This window comes from Erpetoichthys calabaricus, chromosome 1 (genome assembly GCF_900747795.2).
Source record: "Erpetoichthys calabaricus chromosome 1, fErpCal1.3, whole genome shotgun sequence".
In the NCBI taxonomy this organism is placed as follows: domain Eukaryota; kingdom Metazoa; phylum Chordata; class Cladistia; order Polypteriformes; family Polypteridae; genus Erpetoichthys; species Erpetoichthys calabaricus.
The window spans coordinates 63,517,591-63,533,158 of record NC_041394.2 but is presented as its reverse complement, the minus strand read 5'-3'; the positions used below and the strand labels follow the sequence as shown (position 1 = coordinate 63,533,158).

At 36.8% G+C, this 15,568-nt stretch overlaps 1 protein-coding gene across 3 annotated transcripts in view; it reads left to right on the top strand.

The window, feature by feature from the left end:
* Window positions 1-15,568, top strand: part of nelfe (negative elongation factor complex member E) — a 36,819-nt gene that overhangs the window by 4,809 nt on the left and 16,442 nt on the right. For all 3 annotated transcript variants that reach the window (XM_051919397.1, XM_051919389.1, XM_051919403.1), the window contains 5 exons: window positions 2,939-3,013; window positions 3,978-4,015; window positions 8,241-8,545; window positions 11,222-11,366; window positions 11,525-11,579. In XM_051919397.1, coding sequence (XP_051775357.1) covers window positions 2,939-3,013; window positions 3,978-4,015; window positions 8,241-8,545; window positions 11,222-11,366; window positions 11,525-11,579 — 618 coding nt within the window. The remainder of the gene's footprint in view (window positions 1-2,938; window positions 3,014-3,977; window positions 4,016-8,240; window positions 8,546-11,221; window positions 11,367-11,524; window positions 11,580-15,568) is intronic.

The window sequence follows — 15,568 nt, the reverse complement described above, 5'->3', positions numbered from 1 at the left end:
TCAAAATATCTGTAGAAAATAGCTGGATTAAAACTGGACTGATACTTTATTTTTAGGTTTCTGTTATATATATATATATATATATATATATATATAATATAATATAATACACTAGCCGAAGCCCGCCGTAACATACGGCGGTGTAAGAATAGGAATGGAAAACTGTGAGAAAGGAATTCAGAAATCAAGAAGAAATAAATACTTCTTGAAAGATGCAGTTGTGGATAGGTGTTTTGGTGGAGATGACAGATAATGAGTCGAAAGATCTACTCGTACTACAATATCAGGTCTGTGCTCTGGTCTTTGGGTATCCGACAGTGCATGTAGAATTTCCGGCCAAGCAGGATTACATGTGAAAGTGATAAATAAATCAGGCTTTCCAAATTTACATACTATGGCCATGGCATCGTGATAGTTTTGTTGCATGTATCTTGGACTTCCTGGAAATGTGGACGGTAATATGATCATTTTTCCTACACATACGTTGTTATTTTCAGCGTTTGCTTGCAGTGCATCTGATAGTCCTTCGTATTGTTCCATGTGCAGATCTTGTTGATGTAATCTGAGATAGTTGAGACGTGCGCCCTCTGTTCTACGACATACTGTTGGAATAGTTTGCCGCTGGAGTGCAAAATACTAAATGTATTCCTCATTGCTAATCTGTATCTTCTAGTTCTTTTATCGGGAACATGTTGTAAATCTTTGTGCCAGCCAATGTCTCCGTAAGGGAATAAAAGTGGGTAAACTATAGGATTGCAATTCATATTGAGCATGGACTGGCAGTGGACTACTGCAGACTGGAAGAAAGTATTATGGACCGAAAATTTGAAATCTTCGGTTCATCATGCAGGGTGTTTGTACACTGTCAAGTTACTGAAAGGATGGCTCTTCAGTGTAGATAGATAGATAGATAGATAGATAGATAGATAGATACTTTATTAATCCCAAGGGGAAATTCACAAATGACATCATCTGTCAAACATGGAGGAGGAATTGTAATGGTCTGAGGTTTTTCTGCTGGAGGCAGGTGTGGGTGCCTTCCACAGGGTGACTGGCCTTCTGAATCTAAAGGGTTACCACAGTTTGAATGTTATATCAGCAAGAGGTGGCTACTTTGAGATATATATCAAAGTATATATATTGTGGAACGAGCCCCGGACACAGACAGGTAGACTTGGTATTTAAGCACCACCACACGTTTATTCACAAGTTCTATTTACAATAAGTGCACACACAAACCCCCAAGACCAGGCCTCACACTCCTCTCCACCAAGCTCTGTCCTTCCCCTCACCTGACTCCAGCCTTGAATGAAGGGAGGCGGCCCCTTTTATAATCACCCGGATGTGCTCCAGGTGCTTCCCGGCAATCTTCCACCGGCACTCTCCAGTGTGGCGAAAGTGCCGGCTGCGTACCTGGAAGCACTCCAGGTGTCCCTGATCCTTTTCCCCCCAGCACTTCTGGGTGTGGCGGAAGTGCTGAGGTCCAGGGCTCCAAAGGCATTGGGGCGCCCCCTGGCAGTGACCACGGGCCACTACAGGTCCCCAAAGCAACCAGGGCGGTCACCCCCTCGTGGTCTGGAGGAGGCGCAAGCCCTCCCCCAGTCCTCTTGGGCATCCCGGCTGGGTACCACCCCCAGCCGCGTGCACAATATATAAGAGAAAGGTGGATACATAGATAGGTACATGTGTGTGTGTGTGTGTATATATATATATATATATATATATATATATATATATATATATATATATATATATATATATATATATATATACTGTTTATTTAAAAAAAAAAAAAAAAACATTAAAAATAATTTCCTTCATGTTGCTTGCTTTTTCACCATGCCTTCTCACCTCTTCTCGGTATCAAATAGTCTGCTGCATTTCTAATATCACCAGATACAAAAGTTACTAAGAAATTGAAGGTTTTTTTTTTTTTTTTTCATCTCTGAACTCCACAGTCCTCCTATACATAATAGTTACTTTACCAAAGCCAAATTCCTAGTGAACTGTCTTGTAAGCAGCATTAGCTCCCACTTAACCATTTATAACAATGTTAAGTACAGTTACTCATTTATAATGCACCCCAGATGTCACTAGTAATAGTGTGTTCTAAAACTGAATCTCTTTGTAGTCTCTACCAGCCTCTGACAAGCAGTAACACTGTACATTTCTTATGCAACAGTCATACTAAATTTCTTGACATATACTTCACCTCAAAGCATTGTTTCAGCCCTTGGAACATCAGCTATACCATAACTATTACTACTTTCCAGCTAAGGAAATGTGTACCTTCCACCACTCCTACTACAAATTCTCATATATTCTTCAATTCTGATTTGTTTCTATCATGCTGCACGTTATTCCTTCCCTTCAAAACCTCAGCCATTTCAGCAATTTTTCTTGACATAAATTCCAAATTGCATTCTTTATTGTCTATCATATATGCTTCCTATGCTTTAAAACATTTCCTTACTTTCTCTTTGATTGTACATCTGGATTTTGATTATGTTACCCATTTTCCTTTTTTTTTTTTTCTTTACCACATAAGGTGAAGGTGGTGCATTGAACTGTAACCCCCAAGCCTCCCACAGCTTTTAGTTTGCTTAATTTAAGATTTGCAAAATCATTTACATGGTGTTTAATTGTTAATTAGAAGAATAGAACCTCATTGTAATCATTAGCAACAAGGATATAAATATAAAAGCACATCCCTTGAAATGAACCTAACTACTTTGATATAGTGCTTCATTAAAAAAAAAAAAAAAAAAAATACTAGAAAAGACAAGTGCTATAGCACAAGGTCCTATGTGTATCAGTTAATTTAACATAAATTTGCTAATGTTAGCGCTTTAAAATATTAAAATATACAAAGTTGATCTTATTTATGTGTTTATTTTATATATAATTTCAATGTTACTTATCAAAATGCATTTCACAGGACCCAGAAAAAGGCCCAACGCCTACTTTTCAGCCTTTTCAACGAAGTGTATCTGCAGACAGTGACAGCACAGAGGTGAGTGAGAAAACAGAGTGATTAAGGATATGTGAATTTATTATTTTTTTTGGCCGTAAAATTAGTTTTATTTAGCAGATATATTTATTTACCAAGTCATATGTAAATTCATGATCTGAAAATTAAGTTATTGCTTATTGCCTTTTGATGTGACACGACTTTAATGCAATACAGTTAATGCATTTAATGTCAAATGGCACAGTAGTCAGTGCTGCCTTCTCAAAGTCTCAGGGTTCAAAATTTGAGCATTTGTCTATTAATGCGCATATCTGGTGATCTCTTTCTCTCCAGTTTTCTCTTTGGCCATTACTCCTTATGAAACATCAGAACTATTTCTTCATTACTGAATCTCCTATCAAAGTTTCTCCAACAGTATGCCACCTACAGAATTAATTTTTCTTTGAATTATGGTAGGCAGTGTCACCTTTAAGCACGAGAAGTTTAATCATATCAACAAGTGTTGTGTAGAAGCACCTGCTTTTAATATATATTTTTTATTATAGTCTTGTTTTTTCCCTTAGTTTATTTATCTATTTAACTTTTGTAGTATTTTATACTATGAACATGTTATTTTTCAAATGTTTTCTGGCAGCAGTGTAATGAAATTCACAGTGTGAGGACCTCATTTCGGCCAGGTTCATCTGGTCAAATGTACTGTTTTGAAGGCAGGATATTTTGTGTTTATTTTTTTAAATAATTATTTTCTGTGTTACAAAATTGGTTGCACTGCACAATATTTAAAATCAGCCACGTATTATAGGCTCATAGGGTCAATATTGTCATGAGTATTGTGAAATTCTTACTTGCATGTGCTAATCAACAGGATTCAAATAGATCACAATTATTATTACCAACGCAAGTTAAATCCAAATTAATCTCCACAGCATTTATCAAATCATCATTGTCAAATGTAGAAATACGATAGTATTTTGTAGAATTCAACTTTTTTTTTCTTTTATTTCAGTCTTCAAAGAGGACACAGAGGAAGATGCTTTATGAAAGGTAGAGTACAGAAAATGAATGTTTTATCTCTAATGCTTTAAGGCAGCATTTCCCAAACTATGCGAATGTTGAGTGGGCCCTGAAACATAAGACGATATTCCGACCGATCGGGCTAACAGCCGGACGTCTTTTGTTTTTGTGACATTCTTTATCGCGTTGTGTTGTGTTCGTTAGCATATGCCCTTATAATCTTTTTAAAAACAATTATTAACGTTTGAATATAATAATGGAAAAGTGGTTGAAACGGATAGCAAAAACTACGTCACCGCCGCCGGTTGATTGTGATGAAAAGACAGAAGATGTTCTTATAAATGACAAAAGTGGCACTGAGGCTGACTTCCAAGCTCCCTCAACGAGTTCGCATGAATCGAAACGATGGAAAGTTGTAAGAAAATATGACCCTGAATATCTAAAACTAGGATTCACTTGGAATCATGATACGATAGATCCGCGTCCTCAATGCGTGATTTGCTACGAAATATTAGCGAACGAAAGTATGTGCCCAAGTAAGTTGACGCGTCATATAGAAACGAAGCATTCCCATTTTACGAATAAGCCAGTAGATTTTTTTCAAAGAAAATTGTTGGATATGAAATCTTCAAAAAATATTGTTTCACATTTCATTAATATTAATGAAAATGCTGTATATGCCTCGTACCTCATTAGCTTAAGGATCGCCAGAGCAGGAAAGCCTCATACCATTGGCGAAGATTTAGTGTTACCATCAATTAAAGATGCTGTTGGAGCGATGTTTGGAGAAAAAGAAGTAAAGGAAATCGAGCGCATACCACTGTCCAATAATACTGTTGCACGACGAATCGACGAAATGGCTGAATGGGCAGAGGACGAATTAATCCGGAGGGTAGTTTGTAGTAAATATTATACGCTACAACTAGATGAGTCTACTGACGTGCAAGGCCTATCTCAACTACTTGTTTTTGTGCGTTATATATGGCAAAACGACGCGCATGAAGATATCTTGTTCTGCAAGCCAATTAGTCGTGGAACGGCCGAGGAAATTTTCAATGCAATTGATTCCTATATAAAAGAGAAAGGTTTACAGTGGAAGAACTGTTTCGGTATATGCACTGACGGTGCGCGGGCTATGTGCGGGGAAAAATAGCAGTGTCGTTACAAGAGTTCTTAAACAAAGCCCCTGTGCTTTGTGGACACACTGTAGCCTTTACAGAGAAGCACTGGTTTCAAAAGCATTACCTAATGATTTCAAAACAGTACTAAATACAGCTGTGAAAATTGTAAATTATATTAAAACAAAACCCTTACAAGCACGTTTATTTCAAAAGCTGTGTGAAGAAATGGGTAGTCTTTATACATCTCTTCTTCTGCATACGGAGGTACATTTGTTATCCAGGGGGAAAGTACTGACACGATTAGTGAAATTACGCAATGAAGTTACAATTTACTTGGAAGGAAAAACTGAATATATTGAATCTCTACTGGACAAAGAATTCATTCTCAAGCTCACATACTTGGCGGATATTTTTTCGAAATTAAACGAACTCAATTTGTATTTGCAAGGTTCAAACGAATCAGACATTTTTGTAGTTCACGATAGAATTCGAGCGTTTATGAAAAAGCTTATGTTGTGGAAAAGTTGTATTGAGGATGGCAAGTATGATTGTTTTGAAACTCTTGAAACTTTTATTATAGAAAACCAAGTGCAGCCAAAGACGAACGTACTGTCTGTAATTTCCACTCATTTATCATTGTTAAAAAATAACTTTGATGCCTATTTCGGGGAAGACATGAAAAAGCTCGACTCGTTGAATTGGATTTGTAACCCATTTCAAGACCGCCTACCAAGTAGTATGTCAACAAAATCAAGTGAAGAACTCATTGATTTATCAGAAGATACGTCACTGAAAAATAGTTTCAATCGCAAGCAGTTAACAAAATTCTGGCTCTCAGTTGCTGGGAACTATCCTTGCCTGTTTAATGAAGCTATAAAAGTCCTCCTCCCCTTCAGTACCTCATATCTATGTGAGGCCGGATTTTCGGCTATGATCAGCATTAAAACTAAATACCGAAATAAATTGGACGTATCAAACTCACTGCGATTAAAAGTAACTAAAATTGAAGTTGATGCTAAAGCTGTAATGATAAAAAATAGGAAACAAATACACCCCTCTCATTGAAATAACAGTCCTTGTAGGTATTTAAGTAATTGTAATTGTAACTTAAAGTTGTTTTTTTTCTTATTAGAAAAGTCCTTCATTCATATTGGTGACGCTTAAATTTCCATAGTGACTGTTTGTGAGCTAAAGTACAATATATGTTGTCTGTGATGATAACAAATTAATGTCAAATGAAAAAAATACTTTAAACAAAATAAACAGCCCGAACAAATAAGACACCATTAAGTAGTTCCGCGACTCGCTACTAGGGAATCTGAGCGTTACCAATATTTTATGCCCCCTTTTTAAGACGGCTAAGAGGTGGGTCCCGAATTTGGCAGTTTTTGTTAGGTGGGTCGGAGCCCAGTCAAGTTTGGGAACCACTGCTTTAAGGTAAAGTTTAATTTAGTATATTATTTATCTGTTAAAGCTAAATTGCAAAACATATATTTACTTACACTTTGTAATTAGAAAATAATGGTACTTGGATCAGAAAAGTAGAGTTGTTTTGGTGGAAACAAAACAAAGTTAACATGCAAGTAAGCAATGATTCTAAAAGTAAGATTATTTGATCAGTTTATTGGTTCAGTGTAGAGTTATGCAGGAGCATTAGCACAAAAGTCAAGTATCAGTCAGAGCATATCTAGCTCAGTTATTATGGACTTGGGAGAGGGCAGAAACCTATGTTGCCATTGTGGGTCCCTTTTCTGTGACCCACTCTAAACCAGAAAGGTTATAGATTCAGGAACCATCTTGTGACTTGACAAATGTACTTACTTGCGTGCTACCGTTTACTGTAAGGCTGCTTGGTCAGTGACAGGTTGAATTCCTCATCAAAAAGTTTGCACCTGAGGTTGAGTGAGAACTCTTTCAATAGCAAGGGGTTTTTCAGTATGGCAGCAAACATTTTCTTCTAATTAGTCCAACAGCTTCCAACTCGTACATAAAGGGGTTCTTCCCTATTGATGACTTGACTTAAAATGCCCCCAAGGCTGCATTGTTCTGAAGAGTAAATGAAGAACTAAAAGTTAGGGGCAACTAGTAGAGACTACAAAGTAAGAACATGCTTAAAAAAATCTTAATACTTGTCCTGTGTGAATCTCAAAAACAAACTGTACAATTATATTTCATCAGTTAACCAATGGTAACTACATTAGTTACCTACAAAGCTGAACTGGATATGCAGGTTTGAAAATAGATGGGTGGTTAGTCTATTTCTGTTTATTTATTAAGTCATTCAATTTATTGAATTGTTTAACAATGCTAATAGTTTTAAATGTAATTGTTTTTGATGTACTCATTTTCTTTATTATTAAAAAGTGCTTAACTCAATCAGTTATGCAAATCATAATCTACTCCATACATTGCAAAATTTTAAACTTGGGTGTTTTTCCTTTATTAATTAAAAAATACCTTAAGTTGACATGTTTATTGGCATTGTAAAATATGATCTAAGACAAGTAAAAATTGAAATAAGATACAGTATACAAGAAAAAGGTTATGTATAATTTGAGGATACCTTCTTTCTAATACCTACCATTGGAACCAGAGATGATCTGTGTGCTTTTTTCACAACTGTTTTTTTTCCCTTCTTTTTTGAATTATTAACCATACTTATAATGGTAATACATATACATAGATTAGGTAGTAGATTTTTTTTTTTGTTGTTGTTTTAATATATCTACATTAGTTTTTGATGATAAGGTGCCTGGTTCCAAATCCCACCAGGTCGCTGTCGCTGTGCAGTTTGGACATTGTCCACATGATTATGTGGGTTTTTTTCTGAGTACTCCAGTGCGAAGTTTGGACATTCTCCGTGTGTCTACATGAATTTTCCACTGGATACTCCAGTTTACCTCCAGTAGCCCAACAGTATGTAGGTGAGGTTAGTTTGAATTTTAAATTAGCAGATTGTAGGTGTGTGTGAGTGGACCTTGCAACAATCTGGCATTGTCCCCTGGACTAGTTCCTTCCTTGCCTCCAGTGCTACTGGAGTCTCCTGCAGCTCCCTGGAACTGTGAATTAGTCTAAGCAGGTCTGAGAATGAAGCCATTTTATGATTATGTCTGTTTTATTTGTCTATTCCTTAGCTTTGTCAGCTCAGGGGATCGTACTCGTGAACCAGAAAAAGAGTCTGGAGGAAGCCCATCATGGGAAGCCACTGATCGTGACAAAGAAGCAGACAGAGACCGGGACAGAGAACGGGAACGAGACCGGGAACGAGATCGAGATAGAGATCGTGATCGTGACAGCATTGGAGGATTCCGCAACCATGATAGAGACTGGGAGAGAGACCGAGATCGAGGAAGAAGAGAAAGGGACAGGGATCGGGAACGTGACCGGGAACGTGATCGAGATCAGGACAGAGATAGGGAAAGGGATCAACCATTTAGACGTAAGTGCAGATTTAAAGAGTTGTGACTAAGGATGAAAAAATAAGAAATATTGGAATTTCCTGAATCTACCTGACATTTAATAGGTATGGTGTATACATTCTTTGTATAATTTGCATGAAATTTTATGAAAAATTGTCAGCATTTATATAGAGAACATCCACCTGCTGAGAGCAATTGGTGTTTTGAAATATTTCTTTGAATCATTTGATTAATTATTTTTTATTTTGTCTTATTTTTTATTTAGTAATAAAAAAAATTAGTGAGAAATTACAGAAAGGAAAATTATCTTAGAAGTATGCTGTCTTTTTGTATACCATCTTTTATTTTTTAACAGTGATTAACAGTGACTATGTTATTCGTGCTTACCTGTCCCAGGATATGTACAATAGTTAGTGGTAGGTAGCACTAATAGCATTTTGTCATCAGTTTCTCAGATGTGCTAGTAATGGTAAGTTATTCTTCTTTATTGTGGCCATTCTTCTAATTGGGCTGGGTAAGCCTTTCATAGAGTCTCACTTAAGGATCTCTATAGGTAACCAACATGCCAGTAGTAGAAGAACATGCATGGCAACAAGGTGCGACAGAACTCTGACAAAGGAAAATATTGTTATGCAAAGGAAATTGGGAACTTTCAGTGATGTTGCAATATTTTTTGTTGTTTATTTTTTCCCCTTGTTTTGAAAACAAAACACAACACAATCCAATCCATTAAGAATAATGTAACAAATACAGTAATATACTTCCAAATTAATCCACAACAAGAAAAAAAATGAAGGATTAATGGAACTTATCACTTGGCCATTATTCATTGACAATTTACACAATTATAAAACAATGAAGTAAATATTAAACATTTTAGCTACCTATAGATCAGGGATGCCCAATACGTCGATCGCGATCAACTGGTAGATCAGAAAGGTAGTGCAGGTAGATCGCATTGCATTCAAAAAAAAATTTTTAAAACGTTAGTCTATATATCCTCCCTATGGCATTTGCCACTTGATTGACATACAGGGTGGCCAGTCTGAGATCTCTTTTCTTCTAACACACTGGTCATCCCGCACGCATGATCAAACGCGTGAGCTACTGCAAAACTCCGGCTATGATCTAGCTAGCCTTCCAATTTATATCGACTAAAAAAGGGATTTTAAAAAAAAAAATTGTTTGGGGAGGGTATGGGCTGGATGTGGAATTGGAAGAGGATTTTTTTTTCTCGCAATGTCACAATTAAAGTGCGTTTGTCTGATCTGTCAATCTATCATTGCTATTCCAAAGAAGGAAAATGTGGAAAGGCACTTTTGAACTGTTCATAAAAACTACGAAACTGACTTCCTTCCGAAAGTGATCTGAGAAAAAGAAAGGAGAGGGAACTAAAATACTAAAATCGCAGTTAATTGGACAGCCGTCATTTTTCACTCGACTGAATTCAAAAGCAAAGGCAGACACACCAAACCATCGTTCCGGGTGAGTCACTCGATCATTAAGCATAAGAAGTCCTCCCAAGATGGAGAGATGATAAAAGAGGCCTTCGTTGAGATAGCTTCGTTGAGACAGATGGCTAGGGAGAAATTCCTGCTGAGATTTCGAGACCCCTGGCCAGAGAAAAAGGACTTTCTCCTTGTCATTAAACATGCAGAATACAAGCAACTTAATAATGATCAATGGCTGCTAGACTTGGCATTTTTTTTCCGATCTGACCAACATGTTGAATGAGCTTAATTTATAGCTGCAAGGAAAAGAGAACTCCATGGTCAATATGATTAGCTCAGTTAATGCTTTCAAATGAAAAATGCAACATCTGTCCTCAAAGCTGCAGCGCCTTGATTTGGGGAACATCCAAAACCTCGTGTCAGAGCTGGAGACGCAATGGAAGGCGTGTGTGCAACTTGACAGCATACGCTACACAGAGCAGATTGAAAATTGTCCGTCAGACTTTGACAGACGGTTTCAAGACTCAGCTTTACTTGAGCCAATCGCTACATTTAAATGCTATCCATTTAGGGAAGATGTTCACCCGCATCAAAAATTGCAACACTGTTTCACCTAAACTCCTCTACAGTGGAAGATGAGATTTCGACACTACAGGATGACATTCAGCTGAAGTCTGGGGCTCTTGGACAGTTTTGGAACTTAATCACAGCATAAAAGTACCCAAGCATGAGGAAATGTGCTACCTTCTTGACTGGATTATTCGGTTCTACTTATTTATGCGAGTCAGCCTTTTCCCACATGAAGATTGTTAAATCCAAATACTGTAGTGACCATAAATGTGTTGAATTGTTATTGTGCCATAAAGGTTATTCAGTTATGCAAGGTATGACAACATATATTTTATGTATAAAGTATATTCAGTGTGTATATATATCATTTTTAATGTAGGTCGATAATTTCGACATGGTCATTTTAAAAGTAGCTCGCAAGCCGAAAAAGTGTGGGCACCCCACTATAGATGTATTTAAAGGCTCTTCTATATCATGTCAGTTTGATTGGTGGCCAATATCTTTTGGCCAGTTTACAGCTGCTGACTCTAGCCTCTGTAACTATCAGAGTATATTTCTGCTATTTACTTTTATACTTGTTTTGTTTATGTTGTGAGATGCCATTTGTCTTAACAAAGAAAAAGAGAAAAGTGTCTTTACAAGCTTTTTTTTTTTTTTCTTTTTCTTTTTCTTCAGGCTCAGATTCGTTTCCAGACCGTCGACCACCTCGAAAGGGAAACACGCTGTATGTACATGGAACAGGAATGAGTGAGGAGAGTCTCCGTAGTGCCTTCTCAGCACACGGAAACATCATTGATTTGTCAATGGATTCACCAAGGAAGTAAGAATCTAAAAGATGTCTTTTTATTAATGGCTGCCTTTATTTTATTTTCTTACTTCATGATTATTATAATTCTTTATTATTTATAATTTCTAACCTTGAAATGTACACTTTGCTGTTCCTAGTTGGTGTATTTAGTTTTTTTGCTCTTTTTACAGTTGTGCATTCATTACGTTTGAAAAAATGGAGTCAGCTGACCAAGCAGTGGCAGAGGTAAAGAAAAACCAATATATCTGGTATCACAGAAATGGTTAAGATTTAATTGTTGATACATGCTGCCTTTCTATTTGAAACATTGTCTTGTCATTTTAACAAAGATTCAATTTCATCCCAATATTAAATGTTCTTAGAAATGGCAGAGAATGTCACAAGGTTATTCCTGTTTCATCATTCATTTGAAAATATTCTTAGAATTATCCAAGGTAAGTAGCATTGCCTAGTGTTCAGTTATCCCAGACAGCAATATCAGACATAGGTGTTTTATTGTCAAAAGCACTTGTGCAAACAAATAAAAAACATTTATAAGCTAAAAGTTTATACAGTTTACATTGCTGCTATGCTTATAGTATCTCTTAATATAATAACAACTCCAAGGATTGGTGCTTAATTGAAGTGATTTGGAATTCCTTTTTCCACTAAATATTATGATTAACTATGTCAAGGTGCTGCACGATTGTGTACTGTAACTTTGTGTTTCCAAAACTGTTTCTAGGACTGTTTGCCACAGAACCAGTTCATAAACATAAGTAGGTCCAACCTTTTATGCCTTCGAAAATTGATCAAATTATTACCAGAAGGCATAACATTTATAAAGTTACAAGACAATTTAAAAGATTAATTATAAGTCAATCATTAAGAAGTAGAATGTGGTTCATATCATCCAGTTCAGGCCACAGTTCCAAAATAGTAGAAATAACAACTTTCTGCTTGATACTGTATCACTGTGCACAGAAAAAAAAAACAAAAGAAAGGCCTGATATATTATTAGACTAGCAAAATACCCGTGCTTCGCAGCGGAGAAGTAGTGTGTTAAAGAGGTTATGTAAACATATATATACATATCTACATATACACATATCTACATATACATATATATACATACATATACACATCCACATATACATTTATATATATACATATACAAATTTACACATCTACAGTAATCCCTCCTCCATCGCGGGGGTTGCGTTCCAGAGCCACCCACGAAATAAGAAAATCCGCGAAGTAGAAACCATATGTTTATATGGTTATTTTTATATTGTCATGCTTGGGTCACAGATTTGCGCAGAAACACAGGAGGTTGTAATGAGACAGGAACGTTATTCAAACACTGCAAACAAACATTTGTCTCTTTTTCAAAAGTTTAAACTGTGCTCCATGACAAGACAGAGATGACAGTTCTGTCTCACAATTAAAAGAATGCAAACATATTTTCCTCTTCAAAGGAGTGCGCGTCAGGAGCAGAGTCTGTCAGAAAGACAGAGGAAAGCAAACAAATCAATAGGGCTGTTTGCTTTTAAGTATGCGAAGCACCGTGGCACAAAGCTGTTGAAGGCGGCAGCTCACACCCCCTCCGTCAGGAGCAGGGAGAGAGAGAGAGAGCCAGAGAAAAACAAAACAGTGAAAAATCAATACGTGCCCTTCGAGCTTTTAAGTATGCGAAGCACTGTGCAGCATGTCGTTTCAGGAAGCAGCTGCACAAAAGATAGCAACGTGAAGATAATCTTTCAGCATTTTTAGACGAGCGTCCGTATAGTCTAGGTGTGCGAACAGCCCCCCTGCTCAATCCCCCTCCGTCAGGAGCATGGAGAGAGAGAGACAGAGTTTGTTTTTCAAACAAAAATCAATACGTGCCCTTCGAGCTTTTAAGTATGCGAAGCACCGTACAGCATGTCGTTTCAGGAAGCAGCTGCACAAAAGATAGCAATGTGAAGATAATCTTTCAGCATTTTTAGACGAGCATCCTTATCGTCTAGGTGTGCGAACAGCCCCCCTGCTCAATCCCCCCTACGTCAGGATCAGAGAAAGTCAGCGCAAGAGAGACAGAAAAGTAAGCCGGGTAGCTTCTCAGCCATCTGCCAATAGCGTCCCTTGTATGAAATCAACTGGGCAAACCAACTGAGGAAGCATGTACCAGAAATTAAAAGACCCATTGTCCGCAGAAATCCGCGAACCAGCAAAAAATCCACGATATATATTTAAATATGCTTACATATAAAATCCGCGATGGAGTGAAGCCGCGAAAGGCGAAGCGCGATATAGCGAGGGATTACTGTACATATATATATATATATATATATATATATATATATATATATATATATATTATATATATACATATCTACATATATATACACATATATATAAATATAGACATACATATATACATACATACATACATTCACATACCCTGTATATATATATATATATATATATATATATATATATATAAAAAAAAATATATATATATATATATATAATATATAATATATAGCAAAATACCCGCGCTTCGCAGCAGAGAAGTAGTATGTTAAAAAGGTTATGTAAACATATATATACATATACATATATATACATATCTACATATACATATATATATACATATGTACATATATATATACATATAAATATATACATATCTACACATATATACACATACTAGCAAAATACCCGCGCTTCGCAGCGGAGAAGTAGTGTGTTAAAGAGGTTATGAAAAAGTAAAGGAAACATTTTAAAAATAACGTAACATGGTTGTCAATGTAATTGTGTTGTCATTATTATGAGTGTTGCTGTCATATATATATATATATATATATATATATACATATTAATAAAAGGCAAAGCCCTCACTGACTGACTGACTGACACACTCATCACTAATTCTCGAACTTCCCGTGTAGGTGGAAGGCTGAAATTTGGCAGGCTCATTCCTTACAGCTTACTTACAAAAGTTAGGCAGGTTTCATTTCGAAATTCTACGCGTAATGGTCATAACTGGAACCTGTTTTTTGTCCATTTACTCTAATGGAGGAGGTGGAGTCACGTATCGCGTCATCACGCCTCCTACGTAATCACGTGAACTAAAAATACGTGAACTAAAAACAAGGAAGAGATTTACAGCACGAGTCAAACGCGGGAACGAAGGTAAATGACGTTAATTTTTGAGTGTCTTTTAATACTGTGTAAGCATACATATTAACACGTGCAATTAAACGTGTGCATTTACGGGGTGATTTCTCCGGCTTAAAAGCTCGCCTTTTACTAAAAAGGTAAATGCAAACTGTTTTCATTCTGAAGGGCACAAACCACGTTAGATTTCAGACGTTAAACGCGCAAAAATGTCGGTACAGCAGATAAATAAGCGCAACATATTATCAGTTGTATTGTATGCTTACAATACATATAGAAATGTGTTAATCGTTAACTAATATTATGGGATGGTGTTTTTCGACTCGCGCCTTGATTTAAACGATTGCATTTCTTGGTGGGTTTGCGTAGCTTATTGTCAATATCTTTACACCTCTTTTTAAGACTTAATTTAAAAAGGTTTTCTTTTCTTCTTATTTAAAATTTAAAAGCAATACTTCACCGCTGCAAAGCCCCTCTAGCGCTGACGTCCGAGTTTCGATTACCGTAAGCGAGTGCAGTGAGTGTGTACGCCTGGTGAGCCAAGAATAAGGGGGAAAGACGTGTGTCGCATACTCTTTGCATTATTTGACAGTAAACTATTTTCAATCATTCTATGATCTGCTTCTCACAACTGAAGGCACTGTGGCTGATGTCACCTCACTTGCTGGCCAACCATAAGCGTTACCTGGTAGGTAACCAGCCACTCACTTCACTCCCTTACGGGAATCGAACCTCGGACGTCAGCGCTACAGGCAAAGCCCCTAAAATTGCGCCACGGCGTGTGGTTCGTTTATTTGACAACATGTAGATCGGGGTAATTACATTCCGCGCCACGGCGTGTGGTTCGTTTATTTGACAACATGTAGATCGGGGTAATTACATTCACGGCATTCGTAGTCTGATTCACAATCTGATTGTATGGGTGGTTACCTACCAGGTAACGCTTATAGTTGGCCAGCAAGTCAGGTCGAAGTGATCACTCGAGTGAAGGCAGCTTCACAAAAAAACAGATCCTTAACAAACTGTTATTAGTATATTTTCCCTCAATTTAAAAAGGTTTTCTTTTCTTCTTA